The sequence below is a fragment of the Anser anser genome (assembly GCF_964211835.1).
Source record: "Anser anser genome assembly, chromosome: 2".
NCBI lineage: Eukaryota > Metazoa > Chordata > Aves > Anseriformes > Anatidae > Anser > Anser anser.
Window position 1 is genome coordinate 93,746,065 of NC_139721.1, and position 24,311 is coordinate 93,770,375.

A 24,311-nucleotide genomic window follows, 5' to 3' on the forward strand; every position below is an offset into this window, starting at 1 on the left:
ACCACTACCGCCTTTTTCCAAATCGGCGGGCTAGTGAAAGGAGCTCCGCCTCCTTCCCCTTGACCGGGATCTTCCTCCAGAGAAGAGGGGGCGGGGGGGACAGAATCCTTCCGCTTTGAGTGTTTCCGGCGGGGAGAAAGGAACTTGCGGTTGATGGGGTAGGCTCTACTATGGGAAAGAAGCACAAGAAACACAAGGCAGAGAAGGCAGAATGGCGCTCGGCCTCTGCCACCACGTACAGCGGTAAGAAGTCGGGGGGGTGAGGGGGAGCGGTCGAGAGCGGGGGACGCCCCCTTGTACCGGAGGACGTGTCTCTATCCTTCAGAGGATATATAAAGGCTGTCGGCAGGGTTCGGCATCCCTTCGTGGGCTGGGTCGCAGCGGAGCGCCTGAAGGGAGAAGCCTTTGTTTGCGTGGGTGAGCGTTCCAGGGGTGAACCGCCGGCTGTGGAGAAACGGAAGTGCTGAGTGGAGCGTTTCCCTGAGAGCAGGGACCCCCCCTCGGCAGGAGAGACAGGGTTGAAGCAGATGGCCTTCTCGCGTGAAGGCGGCTCGGGAGAGGAGCTGAGAACACAGAGCAGGCGCTGGGACGCTGGCGTGGAGTGTCATGGTGTGTTTGAGACCGGGTGTCTTCGTGGTTTGTATGGCTCTTATTGAGGGATTCCCATTAGTATATCAGTGTTTGAGTGATACGTGTTTTCACCTTGTTCTGACAAGCGTTTGTCATGCTGCGCGACTCAGGGAACATTTTTAGATGTATTCAGAATTCTCATGCAACAATTGAGGTTTTACTTTGTGGGAGGACGTGTTGAAAGATTAGTCATTTAGCAGATACAAGAAGTGCTTCTAGCAAACAGTTCAAACGCTGACAGGAAAAAAAATCCAGTGAAATAACTACTGTTACCGTTGGTTGTCAGGTGCTTTAAGCTTAGAAACAGCTTGTGTTTTGCAAGCACTGACACTTGGACTTATGGTAGGACGCAAGAACTATACTTGCATCTATGATATTTTTATGGAGAGCCAAGGAGTTAGTTCCTTGTATTTTCTGGGTTTTTGGAAGTCATGATATTAAATGTGTGAACAGCAGCTGCTTAATGTGGATTTGCTAGCCTTCGCAATTGCATGTATCTCTGAACGTATCGCGTGCATTTTCAAACCATAGCAGATTCTTGTAAATAGCGCTTCCAGAAGAAGCATCCCTAATAAGACTTTAATTGCCATCACTTTTTTTCTTTTTTTATTTTTTAATTTAGATTACGTAGACAAGCCTTTGGAAAAACCTTTAAAACTGGTACTTAAAGTTGGAGGCAGTGAAGTGACTGAACTTTCTGGGTCAGGGCATGATTCTAGTTACTATGATGACAGATCAGATCATGAGCGAGAACGACATAAAGAGAAGAAGAAAAAAAAGAAAAAAAAGTCTGAGAAAGAAAAGGAAAAGCATCTTGATGATGAAGAAAGAAGAAAGAGAAAGGTAAGCTGTTACTTTTAGAATTTATACATACCTGAATTCAGACATGCACACTTATCAGATGTAAAATCTGGTTCAGTGTACAGAAACACTTTTCTTTCTTTTTTTTTTTAATTGGTATTGTAGGAAGGTCATTGTTTGGAAACTTCTTCAATCAAAATCAAATCAAAAAATGTTCACACTTCAGAACGGTAGAAAACCCCTGTACGGGACTTAGTGCATTTCTTCCATTTAGAAGAGTGATACCTAAGTGATGACTTGTTGAATAATGTAAAAGCTTGTTTCTTTTAACTGCTTTTTCTCCTATCCATTTGTTTTGTCTCTAGATAGAAATATTTCTGTTCTTAAATCTGATGTTTCATATTTCACCCAGGTCAGAAACATGCTTTGCTACCCTTTGAAGAGGGTATTTTTGTTCTTTCAAATAAATCCAGAATGAACTTCTGTCCCTAATACATTACAAGATATTGGACATGGAAACTTATATGTTTACTCAAAACAGGTTTTTAAAATGTGCTCTGTTGAGTACTGTAATACAGTAGTCGTAGCATCTCTTGTTTAGAATAACCTGCATTTGTGGCTTTGTGGTTTTGTTAGTAGAAATTGTGATCACCTTAGTTATGCCTAAGGACACGACTCATGTTGAGGAGTGAGGTTGAAATTGGCAAGAAGGCACTGACACTACAGTTTTGTTTTAATAATACTGATTTTGTGTACTAATCGTACTTCGACCTCTCTGCTTTCTAAGTTCTATGCTGTCATTTTATTCTCATCTGACAGTTTTTCTGTACTCCTTTGTGTGTGTTTATGGCTAAAGTGTTATTTCAAATCGATTTGTTGGGCTCGGTTTACTTGAAGGTGGTGTATTTTGTAGGATTGTTCAGAAGCTCTTGAACACAGCACAGAGAGAGGAAAACTTTATTTGTAGAGATGTTTTCAAGTGTTTCAGTTACGTATAGGTCTGGGAGTTGAAATGTACCAAAAGAACCACGTTTAATACAAGGGTATTGTGCTTTTTCTTGGGTGTGTGTTTCTGGTGTGTGTGTTTTTGTTGTTGTTTGTTTGTTTGTTTGTTTTGTTTCTCCAGAATTTCATTACTGTTGCATACAAAAGAAACTAATGGGTAGATCAGTAATAAAACTGTAGTCTAAACAAGGTTAATCAAAGTATGCTTTTCTGTGCAAACGTGAGTAGTTACTGTAAGAATGACTCGAGCATATCTTTGCTTTGAAGCTCAGGAAGAGATCAGTAATTGCCACCCCTGTCAGAGCATTTCTTGTGGCACTTTTATACTGTTACTGAATTATTGCGTATTTTATTGATTCCTGTTTAATGCATCAAGCAACAAAACACACACAGATGAAAGCAGATCTACAGACTGTTCTTTACTGAATCAGAAATTAGCTTTGTTTACTTTCTGATGTGGGTATTAACATGTAATTTCACATGTAAATAGCTTCAGAGTTTAACATTCTTTTTAGGAACTGATGAGAGAACAGTAGTGCATTAAATACAAAGAGGAAAAAGGTAAATAGTATTACATAATCAGAAATAAAAATTGACAAGTGGCAGTTGAAGTGACGCTATTGTTTAAACAGTATTATTACATGTTACAGGTCAGATATACCTTGAACATTCCAAATGGAAAATTACTGTCTTTACCTTTTTGTGTGTAGAATAGCACATTCCAAGTATGTTCTAAGACCTGTTTTCTTCCTTCTGTACTAGGAAGAGAAAAAGAGGAAAAGGGAGAAAGAGCAGTGTGACACTGAAGGAGAAACTGATGACTTTGATCCTGGAAAAAAAGTGGAGGTTGAACCTCCTCCAGATCGTCCTGTCAGAGCATGCAGAAATCAGCAAGGTGAGCAGTGTGAAAACTTAAATCATCTTGAGTGCTTTTTAAAACACTGACAACAAAGTAATCAAGCTTTTGCCAAGGTACCAGAATGTAAAATTTCCATGAGAATTTTCTGAACTTTAGAGACTTAGCAGAAACTTCTGAATGCTGAAAACACTGTCTGAAAAATCAATATTCCTCTTGTTGCTGCTGCATTTTAGTAGGTATGTTTTCATAGATGGAACATGCTGAAGACATCTGGTTCAGGCTCCTGTTACTAGGTAGAATAAAGTGTCATTGTGCCTGGTGTTCCACAATTCCTCCTCCTTAGCATTTCCTTGGCATTTACAGAGCAATGGTCATAACGTCTGAAATTAAGCTTTGCTCAGTTCAAGAGAAAAATCTTGTAGACTGTTTAGCTGTTGCTATAGTCTTCTTTTATAATCTGTGTGGAGTTTTAAACATCAGAGTATATTAATATAGTATGTAAGTATATAAATATTTAAGTAATTTAAGTTTTGAGTATTACTTTTTTCATCAAAAGTATGGCAGATAAGTTGTGATAGGATGTCTCTAAGGACCATAGTCCCTACTCCATTACCAGTTTTATTTAAGTCTCATCACTAGCCAACATTTGTATCAGTTGTGTATGGTAATCTCTGCATGTTTAATCCCTTCAGGTTTTCAACACTTTTCAGTGGAAGCTTTTTCTTACACAGAATGTTCAGATATATCATGATCTTAGTACCCATCTGCCTTGAATTGGAACTTAGTAGTAAATGTTGTGCCTAGGAATGTATTGTCTTATTTTCAAAACACTGCCCGTTAACAGGTCAAGCCATTTGTTGAGGAATTTTTAATTATAGCTACTACAATTATGACTACTTATAATGACTTCTAATATTAAATTAGGAATTTGTCCGTCAACTGTAAAGGTGCCCTGATAGGGGTTACTGACACTTTCTGATCAAAGCTTTATGTCTCTGGAGAGTCTTGAGTCCTGAAAAGCTGTCAGGCTAGAAACTGCCACCTATATTAACTAGGGTTCTATTTTCATCTGCTTGGAAACAGACAGATGTGAAAGCATATAAATTGTCTTAGCTGTTTTGGTTAAAAAGGGAAATGTTTCTCCATTTTCATGATGAAGAGTTGGAGCTGTAATTCTAGTTTTCAGGATGCTGCTTTAATTTTTCAAACTTCACATGAGAGCCAGTCTCTCTTAAGTATATACATGGACCAGGTAGCTAACATTTGTAGAGTTTATTGTTTAATCTGTACGTTAGGCAATACCTTAATCTATACCTATCTTTCCGGGAAGTCTGCATCTGTGTGTCACTCCTCTTTTTGACTGAAAAGATTAGACTGAATCTCAGATGTGCTAATTGCATTGGTGTTATGGCAAAGGAACTATTAAAATTGCACTGGTGAAATATCAGAATGTGGATTTCCCAAGTGCACTACTTGAGCAGCAAAGGTTCTTTTTTCTTTTCTGTAAAAATAGATAACACCTTATGTTCACTTTATTAGTTTTAAGAAATTTTACTAATAGACTTAGCATTGCATCTAATTTAATATCTACTTAGTTTTTAATTTATTATGTTTAAAACTGATTAAGTAATAAAGATGAATAAATCATTACTGTATGCTTATAAATAGATTCTGACGTGCTTCTGCTGTCATTGAAATCCATGTCTCATTTATCTCTAAACCAGTACAAGTTGCACTTGTAGTTACAATTTTGTCTGTTTTTTGTTTTTTTGTTTTTAATTATTGTATTCTCCGTTTCATTGCACTTATCCATGTTTCCATCTCAAACTGCAGCTGAAAATGAGAGCACACCAATCCAGCAATTACTAGAACACTTCCTTCGCCAGCTTCAAAGGTATTAAGCATATTGTATCTCTAGTTATATTGACGGTGCCTAGCACATACATGTTACTTTAAAACTTATCCTGGTTTTCTGTTAGCAAATAATGCCTAAATGACTGTAGTAGCTGTAATATGTTTGGTAACTTGCAACTGTGTCAGACTTGTTAATTTTTAAAGATTAGTTGCTGAATATTGTTACCAACAATGCCTGGGGTTAAGCATGGTATGTTTTGGGTGTAGGGTATGTTGCAACTGAAGATTTAGTAAATATTGAAAACTGAATTTAGGGAATTAAAAAAAAAAAAAAACAGTTATGAATTGTAATAGCCTAAAGATTGAACTGTTCTTAAGAAGTTGTGTTTTATTCTACGTCCTTTGGCAGATGCCAAAGCAAATATATACCTGCTTGCTTGATAATCTTCTGATTTGGAGAAGCTTTTTATTTTATTGTTTGTATGTTTTTTTTCTTATGTTAACCCTGTAGCTCATATTTTTGAAAAGAAAATTACAGAAATCTTTGATTTTTCTGTTTTTATTACATAGCAAGAAGCTGAATTTAGAACTACTGTAAAATAGTAAACACTGCAGTTATTTTTAGAGGATCTTATGAACAAGAAGATTGAATGAGGTGAAGCCTCTTCACTGAATGAAGCCAAAAGACCCATTTGGAGTGTAACTAGAGATAGAGAAAGCATACAAGAAATAATTACATAATTCAAGAACTAGCTGAATCTCTTTCAGAAAGTCTACGCATGCATAATCAAAATTTTCTCCTGCATCAGGGAACTTTTCAAGTATTTTTCTGTTTTGGGAGAGTGTTTTCAGTTGTTTTTAAAAAGACTGCCCGTTTATGCCGTTAATGTAGTATAGAAACAATGGCCATTTTGTTTGCTTATATAAATCTAAAAGTTTGTGTGTTTTTGTTTTGTTTTGTGTTTTTTTTTTTTTACTTTTAGGAAAGATCCTCATGGGTTTTTTGCTTTTCCAGTCACGGATGCCATTGCTCCTGGATATTCCATGATAATAAAGCACCCCATGGATTTTGGTACTATGAAGGAAAAAATTGCAGCAAATGAATACAAATCAGTCACTGAATTCAAGGTGAATTGATAGAGATTTAGTTATTTCAGAACACCTCAGTAAGAAATCAAAGATTAACTTTAGAGGCCTTTCTTAAATTATTTTAGCATTCATATGTTCAGAACTCAGTATATTCTTTGTATTAGAATGGGTTTGTTGGTTTATTTATCACTGTGGAAGTTCTCTATTTCCCAGTTTCCTATTCTACCACAGTCTACTGCAAATTACCATGGAAACCAAGTACATACTCTGAAGTTACATAGAATTCATGCTTCTAGATGTAAATATGAGTAAGAATATTACAAAGGATTAAGTTGTTTTAAGGAACCTGTAGCTGCTCTTTTTTTTTTTTTTTTTAAATCTAGACTGGGTTAGATTGATTAAATGGTAATTTAAATGTCTGCAAGAAAACTGGAGTTACTGAAGCATTTTGTGTGAGATACAATAGCAGCTGTGTATTTCCATATAGTTTTCCATATAACTTCATTTGGAATGGTGTTTTGGCAGAACTTATGTGGCAAAGTTATTGGCAACTTGTCTTAGCTATTTTGGGTATTGGCATTGCTGTAATACTTTATTGAATGCATTGTTGTTTTACAGACAGTACAGTTTGATTTTTTTTTTCATGATGTCAGCTCTTGGAAGGAAAGGAGTTTTATTTAACCAGTTCATAAAATTCCATCAGCTGCCTTCAGTGTTATTTTCTAGGGTGGTATTGATGTAACAGTAGCCTTGGCTGCGAGCATTGGCTTGTTTTTCTTTTTTTTTTTTTTCCTTAGAAAAATCCAGCAAGGTGAGTAAAACATGGCTTAGATTTCCTATAAGTGATTTGACAAATAGTAGTTCTTTTACATTTTGTCCGTTTGATATGTATTTATTAGGAGTTGTGTATAAACTTGTTTATACACACAGAAAAACAATTCCAGACAAATCTGAGCATTCTGAATAAGGGAAAAGAGAAAAAGGGCTCAAACCTTTACAATTCAGTCTTCCATTTTGGCTTTCCATGAGTGTTCTGCTTTTGCTGCTGGAATGTTATTGTGGTTAATGTTTTTGACAGAGCTGCCTTGATGAAATGGTAACTGCCAGTCATTTAACAAAGGAGTTTGAAATTTTAACAGCTTTTTGTTTTGCATTCTACAGGCAGATTTTAAACTTATGTGTGATAATGCAATGACGTACAACAGACCAGATACTGTTTACTACAAGCTAGCCAAGAAGATATTGCATACAGGCTTTAAGATGATGAGCAAAGTAAGAGACCTATTAAAAACAAAGCAGAAATACTTTGTTTCGGGGTTGTTGGTTTTTCGGTCATTCTAAAAAAAAGGAACATAGTTAATAACAGTCTTGTTATTTCATCCATCTGCCATTAATTATAGCAGTACCTATTTATGCTGCTATATTTAGAGGCTTGATGGCATTGGTATTATAAACACACCTTTATTTATCAGCCTCATCTGCATCACTGAAGTCTGTAGGAGCTTACTCCACAGGCGTCAGTGGAAGTACCTAAAATCTAAGTGCCTAAAATCCAACTATAAAACATTGCTTCTGGGTTCAACTTTGAAAATAAGATACTATTTAAGTTTTATTTCTGCCTTTCTTTTTTAAGGATGGGTGGGTGTATGGGAGGTTTCAGGTATTTCACAGATCTGCATGTGCAAACCCACACATTTTTTTTATTCAAATGCAGATTTTAGTCTGTAATAATTGAATTATTTTTGTGAGCTCCTTTTTGTGTGTGCATGCGTGTGAACATGTTTGTGTTGCAGGTCTGTTACGGTAAGAATTGTGTAAAATAGGCAGCTGTCTTTGCACATGCATGGGTTTTTGTTTGTTTTTCTCTGGATAGTTGGTCTGCAGAAATTCTGATGCCATGCTACCATGACCAAATCATGTTGCATCACCATTGGAAATGAGGCATTAAGAACAAAATAAGGCCATGGCCATTCCCATCCCATCCCATTATCATAGCATCTTGGCTGTGAGGGAAAGGTTAAGTCCCTGCTGCTCTGTCCTTTCTGATTCTAGGAACGGCTGTTAGCTTTGAAGCGCAGCATGTCGTTTATGCAGGACATGGATTTTTCTCAGCAGGCAGCTCTTTTGGGTGATGAAGACACATCAGTTGAGGAACCTGTCCCTGAAGTTGTTCCTGTACAAGTAGAGACTACCAAGAAATCTAAAAAGCAAAATAAAGAAGTTATTAGGTAAAGGTTTTAACGGGCATGCTTACTGGTCTGTTGCAGTTTTTGTAATATCAGACAGCAGCAAAGAATTGAGAATAGACTCCTTGTGTCCTTTTTCCTTGTGGTCCGTAGGATAAATGAGCAATTTAATTTATTTATTATTTCTTAGAGGTAGTTTAATAATCCAGTGTATTCCAACTTGAAACAAGCAACTCAAAGAATTACTGCATGTTCTTTTGAACACCAGCTTACAGTTAATGTGTATATATTAATATTTTATCCTTCTTTACATCTGCAGTAAATAAGTAGGGTTTTTAACATAGACACAAAATTTTCATGTTTTGTCATAACTTTGATTTTTCTACTTTGATCTTGTGGTTAATGTCAAACTTGATGGAAAATCACTGTGTTCATTTTAAAAAGAAAAAAAGGGTTGGTGTGTATTAAAATCTAAACAGTATCTTTGTGAGAGGGCAAAGTGGACCAGATCAGTAAATGATTTTTATTTAACTTTAGTTTTATCTGGCAGGATATAGGTGTACAGAAGATTATTTCTAAAGCAGATGATAACCTCTTCCCAGTGAAATGTTACTAAGCTTCTTTGTAAAATACATTGGTAGTGTAAATAGCTGTCTTCTAGCAACAGGTACCCCCTTGTCACAAAATCATGTCTTTACTGCTAAAACCTAATTTTGGACAAATTGAATAGGTTTTTATTTTCTATTTTATGAGGAGATTGTACCAGAAACCCTGATTTAGAAGGAAATTACCTTGTTTAGTGAATGTTGACTTACATAGATGTCCTAGGATAGATTGCAGAGCATTACGTCAACTGGAATTTAATTGACAAATTGTATAAAAATCAAACTGTAACAGAGCACTGCTAATTATGTATCAAATAATTTGATTATGGAGATATGTCCTACAGTCTTCTTTCGTCTTCTTTCTTAAACATCCAGAGGAAAAAAATAGTTTCTTACTTCAAGTTGATGCTCTCACATTTTTGTTAAAAAGAAGTTCTAAACAGTCACATGTTTAGTGTAACAAGAACGTTTTTGTAATCCTATTTAATATCTGAGGGAAGAAAAGTATTTTGTGGCAATAGGAGACAGCAAATCTTTAAATCTTTAAAAATATTTTTAAACTGAGTAATTCTGGGGCTGTTCTGATGTCAGCATACAGAAACACACCTGCTGCTGTATAACAGGCAATGATCAAAGCGTATTGTGTTTAATAGATTACATACAGGAATTAATTGAATGTAGCTTTCTGTATAATGGGACCTCATACAGATGTATTTATTTATTTATTTATTGGATACCATTATTTGGTTTGTATGATACCAGAACAATAGGTTTCCTTTTCTGATTACTTCTTAAGTAAACTACCTTATAGAAGTACATTTGTACTTTGCCGCTTTTTGTGTGCTTGTCTTCAAGTAAAGAGAGCTAACAGAAAAGGAAATTGAGACTGCCAAGCAACACAGTACTGCTTTGTCTTTAAAATCAACCTTAATGTGCAATCACATGGTCAAGAATATGTGAAATAGACGACTGTGAATTGTATCCTGCTTTCCAGTTTCTTTGGGATCAGTTTTGCTATAAATTTACTTTCCTGTTCTTTTCAGTGTTTATGTAATTTTAGTACTCAGAACTATTTCTTTGCTAATTAATTTGACCTTTAAACCAATTGTATTTTGGCACCGGTGTGATAAATATTCTTTTTGATGTACAATAAGAACTTTGGGTAGTGAATCAGACATGGTAGGAGATATTTTTGCCTTCACAATTCACAGTTAAAAGCAAAGAGCTGAAATCAATGTTTTCAAAAAGCGTTAGTTTAGACCTCTGTGCTGTAGTTTAGAAAGTGACTTGATTATCTTAATATCTAAGCATTTTTTGAAAATTTTGTCCAGTGTACCTGCTGAACATTCACTTAAAATTCTTGTCCATTATGCATTCTGTAGAGTGATGGAAAGTATCTGTTTTCGAGGAGTTTGCTGCTGTATGCACCATTTCCTTAAGTTTCATTGGAACAAAAAGCTTTAACACATTTTTCTCGTGACCCTGTGATCTTTCCATTGTCTTTAATAGCAAAACTTTCTGTGTATTGGATCTGAATCTCTATACAGAAAGAAAAATCTTAGCTAAGCAAATAAAAGAAGGTAACCCGGGACAAGGAAATGGATCTTGGGTAGAGGTGCTCTGCATTCACTTACCTAGTACCTAAGGCGTTTGGCCCTTAGTTTGTAATCTCTACGTAATACCCTAAAAGATTTTGATGTACAGAGGTTTACTTATATATTTAATGAAGACTGCCATATCCTACTGGTACTTTCGCATTTCCTTTTGTAATACTGCCTTTCTCTGTTTTTATATAATAGCGAGGATATTATGTCCTGTTCCATTTGAGGTGTGCTTATTCGTTACGTTTTATTGTTCTGGTGCTGTAAAGAAGAGTGATCTACTAAAAGATAAACAGGAATGGTGTGACCGAGTATGAACACTGATCGCCAATATTAACAAACGTAGGAGTTAAAAGGAATCTCTATTTGACTGGGAGCAATGTCCTATTCTTTCTGGGAACTACACGACATAATCCTAATAATTGCAATCTGTTGGGGTTTTTTATTTATTTGTATATTTTCCCCACAGAATTGCAGATTGTCCATTCCCTCATCATGTAATTTCTTTTCTGCATCTTTCTGTTTGGAATTTGCGGTAATAGCATATTTGTCTATGTGGGAGACCAAGGTTGCATATAACATTCACCTTGTAATGATGTAAAAAATTAATCTCAATTTCTGTCTTGAAGTTCTTCCTTTATTTTCATCAAGGTACAGAAACAGTTAATAAGCTAGCTTCTGCTGAAAAACTTCAGTTTTGTAGTATGATTATAATTCTACTGAAATGCTAAAGTAGACTCTCACTGGGAAAGGAGTAGGACTAATCTGTTTAGCAAGCTCAGAATTTTAGCCCTTTGTTTTATCTTTTAATTTCTACAACTACTACTCTTTTCTTTCTTTAGTTGCATATTTGAACCCGAGGGAAATGCGTGCAGCCTGACAGACAGCACTGCTGAAGAACACGTCCTGGCACTAGTGGAACATGCAGCAGATGAGGCTCGGGATAGGATCAGTCGATATCTTCCCAACAGCAAGGTCTATTTCATGACCAACTTCACAATTCCGTGATGTGCCTAATTGCATTGTTGCATCTTGGAAAATAGGCTTTAGTGCTGCAGTGAGACTGTAGCATCTAGGAAGGGTAACGTATGCTATGTGTGGTTTGTCTATCACTTAGTTCCCACGGAAGCCCTTTTTAGGGCGTCCTAAATGGATCTCAAGTTGTATCATACTTGGAACGTCTTTAAAAATTTACCTGCAGAAAACAGTGAACATTGGTCGGTCTTTGATCTGGTTTCCTTAATTGCAACCCTTAGTATTGAAAGCGATTAAAATCACATGGCACTCTCTTAATGCTGCAACAACAGAAGGAACAAACTTTGGCTAAAGGTTTATTAAGATTCCTCCCTGATCCTAACAGAGTTAAGAAGTATTTAAGTATGAACTTACTGTTTTCAATGAGAAGTCTGGAACCTCTTTTAGTCTTGTACCTACCGGTAGTGGCTGTCAACTATCACACATTCTTGTGTGATTACAAAATACAGACATCCTTCAGTGACCAGGAGGAAATAGCAGTGGGTTGTCTGGATGGGAATTTTGGACGGTGCTTACCACAAGCTTGATCATCTTGGACATGATGCTGATACCATTCAAAGTATTTGATTTTTTTATGCTGTTCAGGAACTAATAGGAAAAACTCAGTGATAGTACGTTTTCTTAAGCACGATCTGTTTATAGGCTATATTTTTCTTAGCTGTGTGATTTCGTTTGTTACTTCCTGCTAGGGTTTGGAGTGAATGCTGCGGGCATTCCCTACATGTCTGTGTTGAGATATATATGTTACCCTGTTTCCGTTGCATCATGTGGAGTCTTATGAACCACCATTATACTTTGGCCTGATTTCTCATTGTCACGTACAGTAGTGACCACTGCAATCAAAAAAAAAAAAAAGATTCAGGATGTTGCTAAATCCTGCGTTTTCAACCTGATCTTTTAACTACTGTTGTAGAAGAAAGATTTGCATTGAAGCATTAGTGGTAGTAATGTGTTTTCCAACTTAAATGTATTTCTTGAACCATGGCTCTTGACTGTAGTCACTTTAGGCTCAGCTGGATTAGGAAGTGAAGCCTCGTAGAACAGTGGGAGAAGGTTTAGCTTCTTTGGTATATTTCTGAAGCTAGGAAGAAGAATCACTAGGATTGAAGGCTATTTGGAAACCTCTAAAGCAAGGGTGGTTCTTCTTTAAAAAACAAACAAAAAACAACCCACCACCTTTACAGCAATGTCCATCTTCTGCTACTTGCTACCATTACTGAAAATGCTTTTCATGAAGCAGTCACTTTGGAAGAGTGTAAGTCAGTGCTGTTTAAGGAAGGTATGCAGCTCTTCATATCTGGGCTGTTAATCAGCTAGACAACACACTGCAGACCCCAGTAGGCAACACTGACACATACTTGAAGTTCACCTGTTGTTAACTTTTGCCGTCTCTTGAAGGTATTCTCGTTCATACCTCTTTCCAGCATTGTTGCTTCTTTTTTCTTAAATGCCATCATTAGCTTTGGCATTGTGTATGGACAGAGTTTTCAACTTTTTAGAGGAAGCAAAAATAAAAATAAACAAAAAAAAACCTGCAGAGGTGTATTGTTAAACTTACTTGGAAATATTTAGGTAGAATATACATTTCTTTTTGTCTTTACTGAGAAGTTACAATATTTTTTGCATGATTCACGTGTAGTTTCTGACATCAGCTTATTTTGTTGCCTCAGTTGTGTCAACAAAGAGACCTGTGATCTTTACAGGTCAGTGTGTTCTATTATCTTTCAGGTAGATCTCTTTTTGTCTTCTTACCATCACGTTTGTGCTCTGATAGGTCTGTCACAGCACTACTTCCTTTTTAAGAATTTGATAGTGTGTTCACGATAGTACTTCTAATTAGAGGAAGTTGTGGTTGAGATGCATAAAGAAGTATTTCAGTCTAGACTAGAAAATTAGAAGTAAAGTAGATTGCAGATAGAAGTTAGAACACTAGTAGGAAGGATCTGAATACAGCTAAAAATGCTTTTTAAAATTTTCTGTGTAAGCAGGCATCTCCTTTGAGTTTGGGCTGTTTTGAATGATTACATCTATGTCTTTGTGGTTGTATTTACAGATCGGTTATCTGAAAAAAAGAGGAGATGGAACTTTATTATTTAGTGTAGTAAATTCATCTGATCCAGAAGCAGAAGGTAAATGGTGTAATCTTCTAAGCAAACCTTTCTATAATACTGAATGTTCTAGTAGATTTTGTAGTCTTAAATGTACATACAGATCCTGTGCAGTACAGATGACTTTTTTTGTTTTTGTTTTGTTTTGTTATTGGGTTTTGTTTTTCTTTTTAGTAAATTTGTACTCCCATAACAGTTTTCCCCAGCAGCTTATTTTGGAGGTTCTAAATAGAGATGTTTCTCTTTACCTGTCAAGTTTTCAGATGCTCTGTTTTAATGATGCCAACAGTGAGGTAAAATAATATCTCCTTATAAGCAATTACATATTGCTACAACTTTACAGAGAACTTGCATGACAGGCTTTTGCTCCAATTAGCTAGACTATTAAAATTTAATAGACAAATTATGAATGAAAGCACTGTAATGGTACACGAATGTGATATGTACAGATTCAAAAAAGATGATTCAGTATATGCATTTCTGTTCTAAATTATTGGTTTAATTTGTTTTAACTTAATTAAGTTTTGCTTATTTTTTTCTGTAGTTCCTTAATCTTTTCTATGCTTTTTGTTTGTGTTACTACCACAAATTATTTATATTATCTTACACTTTCCACTCTTTTTGGTTTTGAGCTCAAAATACAGAAGTCTTCAAAGTTTGTAATGAATGACATAGCATAGTCCTTATGCTGCCATATGTCATGTTGATTTTAGTACTCCTTTCTCTGTACATTTTGAGATTGGTATTGATTTACAGCTTACCTGTATCAGGAATGCATGAACCCTTTTGAGTAGTCACATTTCTGTTGATTTTTTGATAAGGAGATGCAAACCTGTATTTCCTTTACTGTCTGCATTTTTTTTCATTTGGGATTAAATTGTTCTGGAATGAAATTGAGCGTTTTGGCTGCCATGATGCACGTATTTCTGAAAAAATGAAATAAAATGAATGGGATTAATACCTCTGAAATCATGCTACTGAGAATTTAGGTAGTGATGGTAATTTTTGGAGAGCAAATGTTCACTGTGTACTATAAAGCACTGTACTGCTCCCTGATGTTTCTATGCTCCATAGTCTTTCTTGATTGTAGAGTTAATAGTAGTTACACCGGATTTACAGCTAATTCTATAATCTGAATTTTTATTGTAGTTTATTTTTTTCTATTCTACTAAGGTTCTAGTGATAAATTTGCTTTCTGTTATTCAGTAACTGAGTATAATTACTGCTAGATTTCATAACATGGTCAGTGAGATTTTAAAGTAACTGAAAGTGTCCTAAATACAGATTAGTTGGCTTTGTTTTATTTATTTATTTATCATGAAAACATATTCCAAATTATTTTAGCCATTTTAATTAAGCAGTTCTCAGAACCTCAGAATTTTGCTTTTACAGTAACTACAACTTTTTAAAATAACAACAGCTAAATGTTCACCATAAGTAAGTTTTAAACACAAGGTTTAAAAAAAAATCATCATCTTCTTTTTAATCAAATTGTTAGAGGAAGAGACTCACCCAGTGGATCTGAGTTCACTGTCAAGCAAATTATTACCTGGCTTCACTACACTGGGCTTTAAAGATGAACGAAGAAACAAAGGTAAATGCCAAAGAATGTTTTGACTTTGTGATGACTTATTTGAGCAATTTCTAGATAAAAGATAATTTCAGATCATACCTGTCACACCTGAGGGAAAAGTTCACTTAGTTATTTGTATAATATATAATTATTCCATTTGCAGCAGAATGCAGTTTTAATTGTAATGACTTTTTTTGCATATTTAAACGTAACTTAGGAGATTATTGATTAATGAAAGTACCATAGAAGCTTTTTAATTAAGGTACACCATTTTCTGTGGAAGAAAACATTTTTTCCTGAGGAACAGCATTTGGAGTTGAGAAAGAAACTTTTGGCCATTTACTTTGTTGTATCATATTCTTCATTCTTCACAAGAATTTCACAAACAAGAGTGCTGATCAACTCAAATGTGCATTTTTTTTTTCCAGCACTGACGTTTCTAATAGTTCCTAACACACTGTTTTGTAGCACTGTAGTGTCACAGAAACCATGCAAGTGTTGTTTTTTAAATTTCCTGGTTAAATCTTGACTGAAGAAAATGGCTGAAGAAAAACTTCGATTTTTTTTTTTTTTTTCTTTCAGTGACTTTGCTCTTTTGAAGTGCAGGAACATAAAATTTGGGGTTGCTGGTATTAGGGGAAAGGGAGGGACTCAACTTATTTATTTTCTAGTGGTAATATGTACATTTGTTCATTTGGCTAAAATTATTTCTAGAGTTTCCTTTGGATATTGCAATTGATTTCTGTTGGAGGAAAAAAAGCACTGCAGTACACGTTTCTGTACGTTTCAGGAAAAAAAAATCTCCTTTTCAAGTAATCTCTTACACTTGCATTAATCATTTGTCATCTCCTATTTCTACCTGTCTAGTTACCTTTCTTACCAGTGCTAGTACAGCCCTTTCCATGCAAAACAACTCTGTTTTTCATGATTTGAAATCAGACGAAATGGAACTCCTATACACAGCATATGGTGATGAAACTGGGATACAGTGTGCCTTAAGGTAAACACTTATTAAGAGGTCTAACATTTCAGAGCGATTTTATGACTAAAAGCAATTTGGACTAAATGTCATCCGGGAGCCTCCAAATCCTCTTCCTTTTCTAGCTGTTATCCTTTTTTTTTTTTTGGGGGGGGGGGGTGATGATCTAGTATTTTTTACTTATTTTGTAATTTGCACATTTATTTTAAGACTGTTCCAGATCTTGTTATTATGGGTCTTTGACCACAGGATGTTATTGGTTGCTAGTTATTTGGCCATTTGCTTTATACCCAGGAGTAACTGGTTTGGATATGTAAGTAATAGATTTCAATGAATTTTAAAAGCAAATTAGTTTTTTGTTTTTTTTTTTCTCCAGGGAGTTTCAAAACAGTTAGAGCTCCCTGAAAAGGAAAATGCCACTTCTCATTACATTGTCAGCCTTGGAGGGAGAGAATTAATCCAAAGTTTGTTTTGTTGTCTTAGATTTTTTTTTGTTTTGTTTTCTTAGATTTTTTGTTGTTGTTGCTGTTTCTTGTTTAAAGGAAGGAAATAGGTATCTAATTTGTTTTTCATAACTACCAGCAAATTTTCTCTTGAAATATTATTGGTAGTGGGTTAAAAAAAATCTTGAACACCTGAATTGCTTTTCTAAAGAAGCGTGATTGAGTAAGGGAAGAAGGAAAATGTAGGTGTAATGCACCATAGGTTGAGAAAAACATACAAGTTACCTTTTATGAAAGTAAACATTTTCTGTAATGATGTATCTCCATTCCTACTAGCTTACAAGAATTTGTGAAGGACGCTGGAAATTACAGCAAGAAAATAGTAGATGATCTTCTGGACCAGATCACTAATGGAGATCATTCCAAAACTGTTTGTCAGCTAAAGCAGGTGTGTCCTTGATGCATGGAAATGTCACAGGTTCATGAAAACAAGGACGGGCCTGTATCTGGTTTTTAATATTCTTTGAGTGGCATTGTTTTCCAGTGTCAAGTTAAGCAGTGCAGGCTCAGATGTTCATACAACCACGTGGGGAAACAAATTGCTAACTGAATTAATCAGCAGAGAAGTAATCTTCCTCTAACTTTTCCTCAGCTAGATCAATTCTCCAGTGTGGTTCACCAGGTGACTGCAGAAGGGAACAAGCAGGGCCAGCATATGGGGGGGGGGGGGGTGACCAACAAACTGAGGTTGTGTGCAGCCTGTCACACAATGTCATGACTTAAATTTCTGCTTCTGAGTTATAATGCAAAGGATATTTTAAGGATTTATTTTTCTTTGTTTAAATGCAAAATGTATTCTTTGTGGAAGGGTTAATAATTTGAAGTATTGGAGAAGGGATTAATACCACTGTACTGATACCTATTACCTAACAGTGCTAGCTTTTAAATCTGCATAATATGTCTGAAAGAAAACCTTTTAGCTTTTTTCAAAAGCACTTTACCGTCAAGATCCATACTAAGACTGAAGAGGAGATTTCCTCAGATACGTGTATAATACCAGGGGAAATATTTGCATTTGGGAATGTTAGTCTAAGACAAAATAAACTACAAGAAATTGCAGAACCTTGTTTGAACCTTGTTTCATCTTATCTTCACTCATAAAACCACTCAGTTTGAAATAAATGCCTGCTGGTTAAAATGACGACACTTTGATTCTAGAAGTAAAGAGTGGAGAAGGGGAGGAGAGGTGGAAGGTATTCAAACTTCCTGACATAGTGAAAATAAAATTATGGTAAACCTTTGTAGCCTTAGAAAATAGGAGAGGGTGGTTAATTTTGTGGTAAAAGGAGAAAATGTAATGAAAAATATGGAACATCCATCAGCATTTTCTGGGTATTTTTTCCAGTCTGTACTGGAAAAAAAAAGTTTGTATATGAAACCTCCCTAGCAGGAAAAAAATGTAAAGTATTAGTTCAAAAAAAGTCTTCTAAAATAATATTTTAAATATTCTTTTACATGTGGAAACGTGTGTATACAAAGTATGTAACTTAGCTTTAAAATAAAACACACGCCTTACCATTTTTGCTACCTTGTTGTATGAATATTGAAAGAATAGTCCAGAGAAGGGCGACGAAGCTGGTGAGGGGTCTGGAGAACAAGTCTTACGAGGAGCGGCTGAGGGAGCTGGAATTGTTCAGCCTGGAGAAGAGGAGGCTCAGGGGCGACCTTATCACTCTCTATAGGTACCTTAGAGGAGGCTGTAGTGAGGTGGGGTTTGGTCTATTCTCCCACATGCCTGGTGACAGGATGAGGGGGAATGGGCTAAAGTTGCGCCAGGGGAGGTTCAGGTTGGCTATTAGGAAAAACTTCTTTACTGAAAAGGTTGTTAGGCATTGAAATGGGCTGCCCAGGGAAGTGGTTGAGTCACCATCCCTGGAGGTCTTTAAAAGACGTTTAGATGTAGAGCTTAGTGATATGGTTTAGTGGAGGACTTGTTAGTGTTAGGTCAGAGGTTGGACTAAGTGATCTTGGAGGTCTCTTCAATCTAGATGATTCTGTGATTCTGTAATAAATTTTCTGTTAAGAAATTTCAAACAAGTGGTCAGTGGCTCTTCACACTAAGAAATACTGTCCAGTTGCGTTATGAATATGAGGAGGTTTTGTGCAGTTAAATGTGTTTCATTAGCAACGTGCCATGGTGTTTTATGCTTGAGTATGTTGTGCTGCTACATATGAGTAATAATGACTATCTCTGAAAGCGCAATCTTAAGTGATCTGGAATCAGAAGTTCCTGAAGTAATGACTAAAATGCTGCACTTGAATGTGAAGTTAACAGATAGAAGAAATAGCATAAGGAGACTCAGATTAGTTAAAATGCATAATACTAAAATATGTCAAAACAATAACAGTTATGTTGTAATTTCATTACACATACTTGAAATGCTTGATACTTGATTCTAGCTTTATTTTGTGTGAGAAATTTGAATATGCTTGAAGTTGTACAAAAGAGAAGCTTTTGTCGTATGTTGAATAAACGTAATTCTTGCTGTTTCTCTCCAGAGACGAAACATCCCAATAAAACCACTGGATGAAGTTAAAGTAAGTTATACTGATGCTTGGTTTTTTTGTTCGTGTTTTTTTAATTGAAAAAAATGTCTTGATTTTTGAAGTAGAGAACATGATAGTGTCTGGGCTGTGAACATTCAAATTTATTTAATGTTCATCTATTCTGTGTAATATAGCACTCCATTTATTTCACTCAGAGGGTGCCGAGGCACTGGAACAGGTTGCCCATAGAAGTCATGGATGCCTCATCCCTGGAGGTATTCAAGAACAGGTTGGATGAGGCCCTGGGCAACCTGATCTAGTGGCTGGCATCCCTGCCTATGGCAGTGGGCTTGGAACTAGGTGATCTTTAAGGTCCCTTCCAATCCAAGCCATTCTATGATTTATGAACCTTTTTTGTATTGTGAGGAAAAAATGGTCTGTTAGAATCCTGGCTAGTTCTGAATTGTTCATGTGAATGTGTGTGGTCATCCATTAGAGAAGGGCTAGTCTTTATTTATTAATTTCTTTTAGAGGATCTGTCCAAACATCACAAAACAAGACAGCATTCTGTGTTGTTTTAGGATCTGATTGTGGTAAAGCAGTCGATTACACAAGCTAGGAGTATTCTTAGGAAACATAAGTGTATAACCTGTGAAATGCTAAGATCTAAAGTGATTTGGTTTTTCTTTAGGTTCTACCAGTTCTCATAAAAGAAGAACACAAGTTGCGTAATACCTGCCCAGATTCTTCCAAACAGATTATGGTAAAATGGTTTGTAGAAAATGGGGAGTACAGAGTACGTTCATTGTGCTTCAGTGGAAGAACGTGCATGCTCTGAGGTAGAGGTTTAAAATTTCAGTATCTAGAATAAGCTCAGTACTTAAAAAGGATTATCTGACACTGCTTACTTTAGTTAGTGTGTTAGTCCAATTTTTCTCTATTCTCTTGTTAATTAAACAAACACAGTACACGTAGCTAAATCCCAGTGTCAGAAAGATCACTTAGGAATCTGAAAGATAGTTGGTCTGCTGAATCCCAGTGTCAGAAAGATCACTTAGGAATCTGAAAGATAGTTGGTCTGCTGATGATGAATATTTGAGGTTTGACCTGCCATAAAACTGGAAAAAAAAGCAGTATTTATCAGCTTTGCCCAATCCATTGAAAATGTAAGTTGGGAAGTAGGGGAAAATAATGCATATCCTAGGCTTTAACAGCTACTAATCAATAAATAGTTCTTTAAGTGGTACTAATTTTACCTTGCAAATTATTTGTGACAACATAAGATATGCGCTGTGTTCCATAGCAATTCACATTTAAATGATATGGATTACATTATACGGACTAGTGAAATTTAAGTTTTATGGAAGGGTTTTTATTTATCTAGAAGGTGACTGGTTAGGTTAATTCATAAAACTGCTATGTTATCTTTTCTAGAAATACAAAAAAGAAATACCAGGTCGTATATATACCTGCATGTCCTATACCTCCTGCTGGACCGCGCAACCTCAAAGAATTCTGATGAAATGTATTTTGAAGCTTAATGAGTTTCTTACTTTGATCTCTTGCGTTTTGCCATGTAATAGCAAATAGAAGTATTGCAGTTGAAACAAAATGCAGACTCTGTTTCGTTATCCAAAAGCACAGTGTCCAGCTCCAGCTGATACTCTCTAGAATAGGGAGGCATACCTTACAGATTTTATTAGTTAATAAAATTTTCAGTACATCCAGTGTTGCATTGAGGGAAAAGGGGTTATGGGAGTTGTTTGTGAGGGCGTGGTTCCCCCAGTGTTCTTTTGTGGGACAGGGATGAATTTGGCAAGAAATTCAGTTTGAGATGATCTGATATTAGTTTCAACAGTCCTTGATGTTGAGATGTAAGATATTTCGACTGCCTTGGAGGTTTCTTTCTGGACCTTTTGCCATTCATGTGACAGAGCCTGTCCTGGTGGTACCTTTGGCTTGTGATATGAAAGTTTGCCAAGATGGTTATAGAAGTTCCAGTTTCAAGTGTTGATGGTGCACACTTCTGAGAGTATGGATTAATCTTAAACTCTTAGTTGTTATGAAACTTATCATTACTGTTAGCCTTTTTTCATGTTTTTTTTTTATTTTTAATTAGGTTGGAGAATCTGCTGGAGATGGTAACACTTCTGATTTGGACTTTCTCTCTATGAAACCATATTCAGATGTATCTCTTGATATTTCCATGTTAAGTTCATTAGGTAAGTAATTAAATATAAGCCATCTATTATGGTTTAGTTGTACCATTAGACAAAATAACAGCTGGATTTGCTAAGAAGAAAAAGTGCTCTAAAAGTAGTAATAAATCTACAGTTAACGTAGCTAAAAGTCTAGGGCTGGTACAACATAAATGAAACCTTAGTCTGTTTTTCCTTTGAGACATTCATGTGCTAGCAAAGGTAACTTTTCTTGTACCACTGAAGAAAACAAAGTATTTGTACCTCCACATTTTGTTAGCTTTACCTGTGTTTTATGTGTGCATAGTAACCCCAAGTATTAGGAATTAATAATGCAGCTTTGGCTCAGAAAGGTTATTGCTTCAGATGCTGTCTTTTGAAATAACTTCAGAAGTAGGTAAAGTAGGTAAGTAAATATACAAAGCTCAAAGATATCACCACTTGGAGTGTCCCAAAACAAACAAACCAACCAAAAAAAAAAAAAAGAAAATCCAGGTATTGGAAAGATTTTAGCTTCAAATAAGGTGACTGTATAAAGATTGGGATATGGTGTCAAATCCACATATGGTATAGGCATCCTACTTTAAATGCTACTATATATAATGTTCCCATTTCTGCAGGCTGAGGTGGCCAAATGTCTTCAAGAATGTAATCAGAAATAACTTTTGCAGTATGTGAAAGTTGTTAAACTACCTATTACAAATCATAAGAAAGGTGATTGAAAGTTAAAGAAAAATGCTACAGATTTCTCCCATATACGCAGTAGTATCTGAAAAGCAATTGTAAGCTCGGATTATGTTGTTACACACTAATACTACTGCAGTTCAGAAACACAAATAAATACCTGTTTTATAGGTAATGTTTAGGGGTGTCCGTTTTGCTATGAATCTCCTGCTCCATTGAAAGCTGCTGCTTTAGTCTTTCATTAAATAATTAAACTTCTTGAGTACGTAGTTTCTGGAGAGAGATTATGACATATTCTATTTCACATAATTCTTGCAATGTTAGGCAAGGTATGTGTTGAAGACAGTCCAAAGAGAAGAGAGAGTTTATTTTTTAAGTCTTCAGATGAACAGCATGTTTTCTTCATCATAGTTTTCTTTGGCTTCCTGTAAAATGAGTGCAACTGGAGAAGATACCGTTCTTAAAACTTTCTGTGATGGGGATTTCTTCACCTCCTTGAATCATGTTCTATGTTAACCATATTTTAGATTAAATATTTAAGTTATCCTACTGGTTTCCCTTCCTTTGGAGCAAACTAGATCTATTATTTCCTGTCTGGAGTTTAACAGATCACAAAGACAAATTTAACTCTTATAGCTGTTTAAGTACTAGGAATCACTTCAATTTCCCATGGTTCTTTCCTTCATCCTCCAATATCTCCAAATGCATTTCAACATGTATGTCATGAAACTGAAAACTGCAGCTGATGCCTTTCAGAAGTACAGAGGAAAATGCAATATTCCGATATTTGTGTAATAGAAAACACTTGCATTAATTTACTTTAGAATTTATTTACAATGACTTAGTAATTCATGAGTCAGTCCACATATGCTAATTACAGGTTTTTGGTTGGTAACTGATGGCCCTTAGGGAAAGTGAAGAAGGAACTTGACCATGATGATAACCATTTACACCTGGATGAAACAACTAAGCTGCTGCAGGACCTTCATGAGGCTCAAGCTGACAGAGTGGGATCTCGGCCTTCATCCAATTTGAGTTCTCTCTCCAATACCTCTGAAAGAGACCAGCATCATCTTGGTAAAGTTAACTGTGTCATAGAAGTTACAGTATTTCTATTATAATTTAAACTGTTAAAATTTGCCTTTTAATTTACATAGGTCTTTAGCATGAAACTACTCTGATAAAATAAAGCATGCAGACTGCAGGGTAACTTTTTTTTTTTTAATACACATGGCAAAGGCAACTGGGAAGACAGTTTTGGTCTGTAGAATTAAGCACATTAGTTGTAGTTACTTATTTTAGACTTATATTAAGCACAATGGAAATAATTATGAAGTGTGGTGGCTTAACATTGGCTGGTTGCCGACTACCTACCAAACCCGTCTCTCATTCTCCTTCCTTAGCAGGATGGGGAGAAAACTATGATCAAAGAAACACATTGATCAAGATAAGGACAGGGAGATCACTCAGTAATTACCATAACAGGCAAAACAGTTGACTTTGGGAAGGGTAATTTAATTTATTGCCAATTAATAAAAGAGTAGGATAGTGAGAAATAAAACGAAACCTCCCTTCCACTCTTCTTCCAGGGTCAGCTTCACCTCCAGATTTTCCTCATCCCTGCAGAGTGGCATAGGGGGATGGGGAATGGGGGTTGTGGTCAGTCCATGTCTCTGATTCTCCTTTCTCCTCAACTCTCTTTCCCTTCAGTGTAGAGTCCCTCCCATCAGATACAGTCTTTCAGAAACTGCTCCGACATGGGTCCCTCTCATGGGCTGCGGTTCTTCAAGAACTACTCAAGTGTGGGTCCTTTCCAGGGATCCCCCATGGGCCGCAGTTCCATGCTGGAGCAGGTTTTCTGGCAGGGCTGCAGTTCCTGACAGGAGGCTGCTCTTGCATGGGCTCTTCACAGATTGCAACTTCCTTCAGGGCATCCTGCTGCATTGTTGGGTCCTCCATGGCCTGCAGAGGGTCTGGTTCACCATGATCATCTCCTTAGGCTGCAGGGGAATCTCTGCTCCAATGCCTGGAGCACCTCCACCCTCTGCTTCTTGGCAGACCTTGGTGTCTGAATAGTTGGTTTTTCACATTTTTCTCACTCCTTTCTCCTACAG

General features: G+C 36.1%; 1 protein-coding gene across 6 annotated transcripts in view; it reads left to right on the top strand.

Moving 5' to 3' along the window:
* Positions 1–102: 102 nt before the first annotated feature.
* The window catches only part of BRD9 (bromodomain containing 9), a 32,575-nt gene continuing 8,366 nt past the window's right edge, over positions 103–24,311 (top strand). The window contains exons 1-16 of one of the 6 annotated variants that reach the window (XM_083824261.1): positions 103–243; positions 1,253–1,473; positions 3,199–3,331; positions 5,129–5,189; positions 6,133–6,277; positions 7,400–7,510; positions 8,291–8,466; positions 11,473–11,605; positions 13,719–13,794; positions 15,272–15,367; positions 16,214–16,346; positions 17,105–17,216; positions 19,328–19,366; positions 20,007–20,078; positions 21,435–21,537; positions 23,107–23,274. In XM_083824261.1, the coding sequence (XP_083680387.1) occupies positions 171–243; positions 1,253–1,473; positions 3,199–3,331; positions 5,129–5,189; positions 6,133–6,277; positions 7,400–7,510; positions 8,291–8,466; positions 11,473–11,605; positions 13,719–13,794; positions 15,272–15,367; positions 16,214–16,346; positions 17,105–17,216; positions 19,328–19,366; positions 20,007–20,078; positions 21,435–21,537; positions 23,107–23,274 (1,852 nt within the window). In that variant the 5' untranslated portion in view covers positions 103–170. Of the gene's footprint in view, positions 244–1,252; positions 1,474–3,198; positions 3,332–5,128; positions 5,190–6,132; positions 6,278–7,399; positions 7,511–8,290; positions 8,467–11,472; positions 11,606–13,718; positions 13,795–15,271; positions 15,368–16,213; positions 16,347–17,104; positions 17,217–19,327; positions 19,367–20,006; positions 20,155–21,432; positions 21,538–23,106; positions 23,275–24,311 lie in introns of those variants that run through there. The other 5 variants (XM_083824262.1, XM_083824263.1, XM_083824264.1 and 2 more) reach the window with 5 other exon arrangements.